At 34.9% G+C, this 10491-nt stretch overlaps 1 protein-coding gene across 1 annotated transcript in view; it reads left to right on the top strand.

Annotated features, from left to right (window-relative positions):
* LOC107694135 (choline transporter-like protein 4) overlaps window positions 1-10491 on the top strand; it is a 25904-nt gene that overhangs the window by 685 nt on the left and 14728 nt on the right. The window contains exons 2-7 of the mRNA XM_016493745.1: window positions 6163-6211; window positions 7154-7227; window positions 8820-8898; window positions 8984-9083; window positions 10223-10283; window positions 10375-10489. Of these exons, the coding sequence (XP_016349231.1) occupies window positions 6163-6211; window positions 7154-7227; window positions 8820-8898; window positions 8984-9083; window positions 10223-10283; window positions 10375-10489 (478 nt within the window). The remainder of the gene's footprint in view (window positions 1-6162; window positions 6212-7153; window positions 7228-8819; window positions 8899-8983; window positions 9084-10222; window positions 10284-10374; window positions 10490-10491) is intronic.

Raw genomic sequence — 10491 nt, 5'->3', positions numbered from 1 at the left:
TATGTGTGTGTGTGTGTGTAAATTCAAAATATTACATATATGAATCTTTTATAAAATATTGTAGCCTATATATTAAAGTCTTTTATAAATGTATTATATTTTGTGTGTATATATAAAACATAATTTATAAAACATAAGATTTTAATAAAACATTTTAATATTTATTAGCTTTTATCCAGTAATCATGAATCTTGTTTGGTAGTCTGTTATAATTTAAAAAACAACAACAAAAATCATTTTAATGCTATATTTTTTAGTTAAGTAGTTTAGTAAACACAAGTGACTCTGGCAAACAATAGCTTGTTTTGTAAAGGTTGAGCTTGTGAACCTGATCCAGCCCTTATATTAAACAGACCTGAGCACGCCAAACCTGCCAAAACTGATCATTCAGTGCCCTTCAGTCCGACAGTCTGTTCAGAGAAGTCACTGTCTGAGATGCTGTTGTGAAGTCACAGCTCATCCTGAGCTCAAGCGTCAATCTTTATGATGCCATGATAGTTAAACAGGCCATATACAAGCTTTACAATGCCATAATGGATAAAGAAGTCTTCATTCTTGACCGTTAGAGCATGACTTCTCAGCATTGTTTCAACATTCAGATGTCTCAATGCTCTTCTTCCTGTGTACCTTTAAGCAACAGGAAAGAGACGTGTTTTTAAGATCTAGTTTCTTCTTTTAGTTTATTCTGTAGTCTCTCAAGATCTGTGGTGTTTGTATCAGTCGATCATGGGTATTTTTTCTTCCTGCTCAGTGCTCACCCAGCACACGTCAGTAGGAGAATGCTGGAGATAAGACATTTCTCTGGAGGTTTAGTTACTGGGTAATAAGCCTGTTGGTCAACATTTAAACTAGGAAGAATCCAATATTCATAAACACATGCATGTTCTCCCTGTTTTAGAATAGCTGATGTCATTTTAGCATTTAATAGTCATTTTGAAATTGTTTCCTGAAAGATATGTGACTCAGTTTTACACACACCTAGCTACTGTAATGAGGACATCACAACACTTTTATTGTTTATACTGTATATAAAGCTAGTTTTAATTACTCACCCACTCATTAACCCTTACATTGAGGAAACATTTTCACATTAAGGCAAGGCACCCCAGGCGGATAGACTAAATAAATATATAAATAACTAACCAAAAAAATCATAATATCCAGAAGTTTTCACCATACTTCCAAAGTTGATTGATCACATTAAGAATCGCAAACATTGTTTGTATAACAAGTTTTAAATATGCATGTTTGCATGTTTATGCATGTAAAAATGTGTTTAAATATGAAAATAATGTAATATCTAATTAAATGTGCACATATTAGCATAAAATTCCAGAACAGAAATATGAATACTGGATCAAAACAATAAAACCAGTCTTTCAAAAAATGTTTTTACATTTTTTAAATGTTTATTTTGGTTTATTTCTCCTTTTATCGATACATAAATCAGTAAATACAACAAGTCAACAAGCAAAAAAAAAAAAGAAAGTGAGGAGAAAAGTGGAGGAGAAAAAACTTGCGGCCTTTAAAGACATGTATTTCATCTGAAATCTACAGATGCAAATATATAAAGTGCAATAAAATAAACACTTTAAAGTGTTTAGTGCATGTTTTCTTTCAACTAGTCTGAAACAAGACATTATAAAAAGTAACATAGACCAAAATCTCAAAATTAACAGTGCATGAATTTTTTTATTTATTTATTAAACAATTTTAAAATTACACCCCAAAAGTCCACAAAGGGAGGATTTGTCAGGTTTCCCCCAAATTGTACTTCTAGGCTTCTGTTGTTTTATATTAAAGTTGGCGTGAAATGAATATCTGTTATCTAAATGCATGTTATTGATCTTATTCTGAACGATTCATCTATGAATAGGTTCCATTTTTTAAATGCATTCATTTTTTATCCTCATATTTTTTCAAAATGAATTCCTTAACTAAATCTTTTGCAGACCTCTCTCTGATGACATATGCAGGATTCCTCCAATCATTTTGTTCACTTAAACCCCGCCCCTTTCTTACAATCAACTGCAAGGTTGCATACAGTTTTGGAGTGCCACGCCCACATCTCAATATCCAATTAACAACCGACAGATAGAAGCAAGTCTCCGCCTTGCATTTTTTCTTAATCCATTTGAAACGGATGTATGTTACAATGTGGAAAAAAGGTCTAGTGCTACTTCTGTTTCATCACAACTTTAAGTTTAACTTTAATTCTAATAATGACAGAATAACCCACACCCTAAAAGAAAACTGAACAGAGCATTACTTCATTTATGAATCATTTTGACATTGATAACACCTCCAAAGGGGGGTTGTCAGGTTTCGCTCACATCTCGAGGCACTTTCATCATCAAACTATAGCTCATACACGATGAGGTTCAGCTTTCAGCGACATAACTTTCAGTTTTTTGCAGATTAGCTCAGGTTTTCTGTTGTTTACTATTGAATTCTACAGTATTATTGTAATATTGTGTTCATTGCTGTCTATTCTGTGTGTGTGATCTCTGATCAGGGTGTGTGTGTGTGTGTGTGTGTGTGGTTTACTGTAAACCCCTGTAATGCTTCACACAATGAACTCCACATAAAACCACATATAAAATCCGCAGCCTTTCTTTTACGAGATGCTGTAAATGTCTCTGACAGAGAACATGTTCTGTGTCCTGAAGGCAAATAACCATTTGTGTGTGTGCTGAGTGTAACATGATACTGAATTGTACATAAAGAGGTTGAGAAACAGGTTGGTCTGACATGATTGTTTTCTTTCTTTAAAGGGGTGGTTCACTGTTTTTTTTCTCTCTGACAGAGAACATGTTCTGTGTCCTGAAGGCAAATAACCATTTGTGTGTGTGCTGAGTGTAACATGATACTGAATTGTACATAAAGAGATTGAGAAACAGGTTGGTCTGACATGATTGTTTTCTTTAAAGGGGTGGTTCACTGTTTTTTTTCTAGGCTTGATTTTGATTTTGAAACTTGTGAATCCATTAGAATCGTTAGAAGACAGAATCGCAATTCATATATGAATAGATTTTTACGTGCACCTCTAGTTTTCTCTTGCTCTTCTCTAAAACAGCGCAGCATGGCCTCGCCCCCTTTGCTGCCTTTTCCCGAGGGCGGGGTTTATCTGGGTTTGTGATGTCACGAACCCGGGAAGTAACTCGTTGTAGTCCCTACGAGCCGTTTTTGTAGGCATTAAATTGCCAGAATTTTAAAAGACGATATCTCCGTTTGCATTGATCTTTCCGCTTCGTAACTTTGCAGATATTGTTTATGCTCAAACAGCAACATTACACACTAACTAAAGTAAAAAAAAGTGAAATCGCAATCAACCACCCCTTTAAGCATACAGTATCATTCAAAAGTTTGGGGGCAGTAAGATTTTTTGATGAAAGGTTGCATTAAATTAATCAAAAGTGACAGTAAAGACATTTCTAATGTTAAAAAGATTTCTATTTCAAATAAATGCTGTTTGTTTGAAAAGAATCCTGAAAAATGAAATGTTTCTTGAGCAGCAAATCAGCATATTAGAATGATTTCTGAAGGATCATGTGACACTGAAGACTGGAGTAATGATGCTGAAAATTCAGCTTTACATCACAGGAATAATTTATATTTTATGTTATATTTAAATAGAAACCAGTTATTTTAAATTGTAATACTATTTCACAATATTACTGTATTTTTTATCAAATAAAAACAGCTTTGGTGAGCAAAATTCTTTCAAAAATCTCATCAACCCCAAACCTTTGTATGGCAGTGTATAGAAAAGTTGAGAAAACTTAAAACATTCTATGAATAAATCAGTTTATTAATATTTGACTTTCTATTGCAAGTTGTTGTGGTTTATTAATAATTGATGAGGTGTTTGTGGTTGATTTTGTGCTTTATATCCTGGTGTTGTACTCACGTCTGTGGGCTCATGAGTCACACAGAGCTTTAAAGAAAAATGTTCCTGCTTTTTTTGTTGTGACTTCCTCCATTCATATTAATTTACAGAATCATTCGTACCTGTGGACTTAAGTTTACGAAGCAAGTTAATTTTTTACACACTTACAGAGTAACTCATCTAAGTAATTACAAGAAAGATGAAGGTTTAGGATCAAAGATTAAAACTTGTCTACAGATCCTCAGACAGATCAGATGTTGCCTTTCTGGCTCATGTCAATAACTTGAATATGATTTATGTTTAGATGTGTGAACATCCAAATATTAATCTCACATACAGTTTTCCACAGACTTACATTGGAGAAGCCATAGCAGTTAGATTAACACAAATAATTCATGGCGATCAATCTAATTATTTTTTTTTATCAGCTTTAATAAAGCCATTACATCTAAAACTAATAATAATTTGCGCCTTAATGTTAGTACCATTAACTATGAGTTTGGCTTATGGTGATATTTTATACTTGATGAGCTTTGATGAGAATTTAGTTTTTTATTCAAAGACTTTACGTTTGTTAAGTCCCATATGCATATGAGTATCATCTGTAAGTTACTATGTTTGGTTTTCAACATTGAATGTGTAAAATTCAACTATTTGCACATGGCGCTGCATTGAGACCCCTATATCTCTTGGAATGAACCATATAGGGCCTTAAAAATTAAGATGTCAAAAGAAAAAAATCTTAAGAACCAGAATCTAAAATCACATTGAGATATCTTCAACACTTCTTTAGTTACAGGAACTTTGGGGGAATTTTTTTTTATTTTTGGCACTCAGTACGTTCCATGTAATTGTTTTGATCGAGAAAAACAGTATATTTTTAACCTTAAAAAAAAACATATAAAGGTCAATAATTAAAAAATGATAATTTTCAATTAAAAATGATGTCGAAATAAAACTTTAAGAACCAGAATCAAAAAGGACATTGAGATATGTGTAGTACTTCTTGAATTGCAGGAATGAAAAAAGTTACCAAATAAGTTTGTGAAGAACCAGAATCTAAAAGGACACTGAGATATATTTAACACTTCTTGGATGCAAACATGCAAACTTTGGAGAAAAAACATGGAAGGTGCTTTTCCCCATTTTTAAACAGTCACATTTGGCATATAATGCAACAAAGATTGCTAAAGTTAACCGATTTTACTAAGAGACCTATAACAATCTCTGTTAAAATAACATAATTCTGCTACCATCTTTCTAAAGTAATTTTCACCCTCCTGCAATTTGGCTCCAAATCTCAGGTGAAAATTGTCATTTTGACCCCCCTCTACAAAACTGTGGATTAATCAGTAAATATTCATCCGTGAAATTTATTTTTGACTTTCTTCTTCATTCATGTGTTGGTTTTACTTTATATCAGGGACTTGAGTTGAGCTGAGAGACAGAATTAAATTTAAATGCATTTTAAAAAGCATCTCTAGTAATTAATCATAGGCGTACATGTGAACGATCCCAGTCTTGCTCAATAAATGATCACATCCAGGAACATCCTGAAGATCCGGTCACACGACGCACCCGTCCTGATCAGCAGCTTCATTAGAGGAAGTGCACAGAAACACTCATGATCACTGACCGATAGGGCTGGGTATCGAGTTCGATACTTTTTAGGCACCGACCGATGTGACCATTCATGCAAACTGTAGCATCATGCTACATAAGACAATAAATAAGATTTATATTCCGCTTTTACTTAAAACTCATTTTAAACCACCATCGAGTGTTTGTAATAACTTCCGAGTATCGTTCAGGAACCGGTATCGAAGTCAAGGTATCGATAATATTTGAACGATACCCAGCCCTACTGACCGACTTTGTGTCTGCTGTTTGACTCCATCTTTGAATTCAAATGATATCAAATCATCCCATTTTTATTCCATCTGTCTCTCTTTCCTCTCCTGTTTAAAGGGTAGAAAAGCTTCAGTGTTAGTATTTGATGCTTTCATACCTGTGTGTGGCATTAAACCAACATGAAACACTGCAGTTGCCAGGCAACAAACCCTCACGGACGACTGACACACAGTCACATGATGTGATAAACCCCTTGTCTATTTTATTTGACTCATACTTAGTGAGACCTGTTTTTCATCTTTGAAAAACAGCTTACAAATGATTTTAGTATGAAATATAATATATGAAATATATAAATACAGTATACTAATATATTAAACGACACACGCTGACCACTGATCTAAACTGAGCTTGTTTTTCAGGTGAACCAGCTCAATTTGACCCCACATTCACCGGCCCCATTCACAACAGGTGTGTATGTGTCAGTCTCACGAATGCATGTCCACAAAATTAAAAGAATTGATTTTAAAAAGTTTTTTTTTTGCATTGTGACATTAGTCAGGGACTGGGGCTGCAAATTAGCCATTGGCTAGAAGCCTGTATGTAGAGCATCTGCAATGTCCTTCTGCATTGTCCCCGTTAAATAAACAACTAAATAAAAGTTCCATGACAGCACTACAGTAATGCATGCATTTTTTCCAGTATAAACTAGGTAAATACTATTATGGAGTAAAGGAATAGTTGAAGGAACAGTTCACCCAAAAGTGAAAATTGGCTGAAAATGTACTCGTCCTCAGGCCATCCAAGATGTAGATGAGTTTGTTTATTCATCAGATGTGGAGAAATGTAACATTACATGACTTGCTCACCAATGGATCCTCTGCAGTGAATGGGTGCCGTCAGAATGAGAGTCCAAACAGCTGATAAAAACATCACAATAATCCACAAGTTATCCACACCACTCCAGTCCATCAGTTAACGTCTTGTGACGTGAAATGTTTTGAGTTTGTAAGAAATAAATCCATCCTTTATGGAAATCCAGCTAAAATACAAGTCCTCTATCCCTAATATTGCTTCCTCCAGTGAAAATGTTGTCTAGTCTGAATCAGGAGAGAAATACTGTATGCACAGATCAACTGGAGTGACGTGGATTACTTGTGGATTTTTGTGACATTTTTATCAGCTGTTTGGACTCTCATTCTGACGGCACCCATTCACTGCAGAGTAAATGTCAACATCTCTACATCTACATCTCTCATCTTGGATGGCCTGAGAGAGTACATTTTCAGCAAATGTAATTTTTTGGGTGAACTATTCCTTCAATGCTTCATGCATAAAAATGTCTTTCTTTTGAATTTGTGGTGAAATATGATCTTGAGCAGTTCTGTAAGGTGTGTGCTTGTGTGTCTGTAGGAGCTGTACGGACATCATATGCTGCGTTCTGTTCATGGTGGTCATTGCCGGTTACATGGTGGTAGGAATTCTGGGTAAGTTCTTGTTCATTTCTCTATTTCTGTGTCTATCTGTCTGTCTTCCTGTCTCAGTCTGTGTCTCATCACTGTTCAGCGCTCAGACGCACACATACTGTGAACTCTGTGTGTATTGGTGCAGTGTTTACTTTGAACTGAAAGCAATATGGAAATTGAACTCGGTCTGCCTCCCTTAATGTGCAATAAGTAAATACTGGAGAGGGCAAGGGGTTATGGGTAACACAATGTGATTGTTTCTGCTGAAAGTAGAAATGCACACAGACACAAGTTTATTTAGCTGTTTATGTGAAGTCCAAATATGTTTTGATATAAAACTAATTATAACTGCCATACACTAACAAAAACCCTAAAAGAAAACTTTAGAAATGTACCCTTTTGATGAGTAATTTTAATTTTAATTTAATTTTATTTCTCAACTCAATTGCTCTTTCAAAACCATAACAATTCCATTCAGAATTTAGGAATTTAATTTTAATTTTTAAATTAAATTTCAAATACTGATTTTACAGTTGCAAACAAAATGTGGAACTGCATTTGAATTTTATTGTAAGGAAGTGACCTTTTGTAGCCCAAGGTGAAAGAACACTTCATTTTCATTTTCATGCGTTACCTGTGTTTGTTTTCTTGGAATTGCAATTCAACTTTGTGTGTGTCGTGGCCAATTCAATTTCAATTCCAACTCATTAAATGAAAGGGAGCCAAAATTCAGTTAAAAATATAAAATATAAACAAAAGACAGTTGCACAAATATTATTTTATTTAATTATTATATTATATTATATTTAGAGTTTAGAATTTACAGGATTATATTTACGGTTTAGAATGTTGCACTAGATAAAATATAAACAAGACAGGTGCACAAATATTATATTGTTACATTGTTTATATTATATTATATCATAAAAATGTTGCGTTATATTAAAATGCTACTTGCTTTGATTATCTTTTGATGATCTGGACATTGTTAATGTGACTTTATTAAAAGTTTTGTCATGTCTTTTTCATCACATATGTGACAGTTTATAGTTTATCATCTAAAACATCAATATTTAGTCATGACATCTGTGATTATGTGGTAGATCTCATTAAACTCTCTCTGAGATGATAATGAAGAGCAAACGAAACACTAATTGGAGTCTAAGGACTTTTCCATAGAACTAATTACAGTCCACAGTTACAATTTCTAAAGCATTACAGTGAAAATAAACCATGTTTAAGGTGTGTTATTATGGACTGCATGAAGCAAAGTGTCTAAAAAAAAAACTTGTAAACACAGTAAAAGACTGTATTACACAGCCTCGAGTCAAGTCACATTTATTTCTATGGCGTTTTATAGAACACAGATTGTTTCAAAACAGATTCACATCAATAAACAGGAAAATAGTGTAAATATTACAAAGTTACTAATTCAATTTCAGCTATAATGCAAGCTCTACAGAAGACAATAATGTCATTATTCAGCTCAGACTATGAAACTAATTCAATTTCTCACGTTCTGTTTTCATTTAATAGTGCAGAATAAGTGTCTCTTTGGCTGATTAACATAGCTGATGTGTGTATTTCATGTGAAATGGTTTTGGTTCCTGCAGCCTGGCTGTACGGAGACCCTCGACATGTGTTGTATCCCAGAAACTCCACGGGAATGTTCTGCGGAATCGGACAGAACAAGTGAGATTCGCCGTCAGTCGTTTTAGAGAAGTCAGTCATCAGCGTGTTTGCAGTCATTTGATGCTCATGTCCGTCTGTCTCTCAGGGACAAACCCAACGTCATGTACTTTGACATCATCAAATGTGCCACAGCGACAAACATCATGGCTGCAGCTCTGCAGGGTCTCCAGTGTCCCACCACACAGGTACCAGATCTTTTTATAGCAGCTCCATTTACAATGCTAACAAGATTTTTACCCCAAAATAGTACAACATAAATAGCAATTTTCTGTGCTTTTTTTGACCCTCTGGTTTGAACACTACATTTATTTGGGGCATGTTTCCTTTAAGTCTATGTAAACGCCCACTGCTATGATTGGGTAAGTTTTTGCATATGAAATGAGCATTATACATGTAAAACTGTTAAAGGTGCACTAAGCGATTTTTGCCAAGCGATGTTGATATTTGAAAGCACCAAAACAAACACGCCCATACGCCGACAGGACCTCGCCCCTATTTTGATATCTCTGCCCCACACATACGTACACAACCCTGGCAACGACGATCGCGGAAACAAGTGAAGATGACACACAAGCACATTCAAACAAAAGCCAACACGGATAAGTTGTGTGAAACGAAGCAAAATCAACGTTACTCACCTATCAAGAAGAAACAATGCAACTTCGCCGTCCGATTCGAGCCCTTCCCGCTCCTTGAGTTCTCTCCACCTCTGGAAAGCTGCTCCGATATTTTCGCGGGTCCTACCTCTTGCCTGATCGTAACCCTTCTTTTTAATGTTTTCTCTGATATTTTCCTCTTTTTTTTTTATCTGCCATCTCTCTCTGTCTATAGTCGATCTGCTAATATCCGTCCTCTCTTCTCTCTGTCATTGCAAGACACGCCCCTTACTGCTGATTGGCTACAAGTGTGTTTTGGGACTCGGTCCAACACTGTGGTCAAAAGCGTTTTTTCAAAAAATCGCTTAGTGCACCTTTAAAATATGATTAAGATTATAGTTGCTGTCATTTGTAGAAAATGTGGATTACAACATTGTTTATATCTACTAAAACCATTGAACTATGCATACAACTGAAACCATTAAAAAGATTTGCGTTGCTTTAAATAAAGTATAAACATCAACTGAAATAATATATTTCTCATTTACATTTAGTAACTTGTGTACTAAAATAACTAAAACTGAAATTAAGAATTAATAATCTCTCTCTCTCTCTCTCCCATTCTCTCTCTCTCTTTTACAGTATTTATATAAAAAACGAATAAAAAACTTTCCCCTCTCTCTCTCTCTCTCTCTCTCTCTCTCTCTCTCTCTCTCTCTCTCTATCAGTCAGCTATGGACATTGTAAATAAAGAGTTGTGTCCTTTATTCTACATGCCGACAACCTCTGGTGAGTGACAGAAGATGAAGAATACAGTCATTGAACACCATGTGATTTACCCATCTTTATAATATCCTCACATATCTGTCTGTCTGTTTAGTGTTGGGACGGTGTTTGCCCAGTTTGGGAGGAAATGCCTATAATCCCAGTAACTTTCCCACAAACTTCACTCTTCATGGATTGGATGTAAATGAGACTTTGGCAGCGATCAGGAATG

Source organism: Sinocyclocheilus anshuiensis, unplaced genomic scaffold (genome assembly GCF_001515605.1).
Source record: "Sinocyclocheilus anshuiensis isolate Anshui unplaced genomic scaffold, SAMN03320099.WGS_v1.1 scaffold1110, whole genome shotgun sequence".
Taxonomy (NCBI): domain Eukaryota; kingdom Metazoa; phylum Chordata; class Actinopteri; order Cypriniformes; family Cyprinidae; genus Sinocyclocheilus; species Sinocyclocheilus anshuiensis.
The sequence above is the reverse complement of the archived record's forward strand: the minus strand, read 5'-3'. Positions and strand labels throughout refer to the sequence as shown.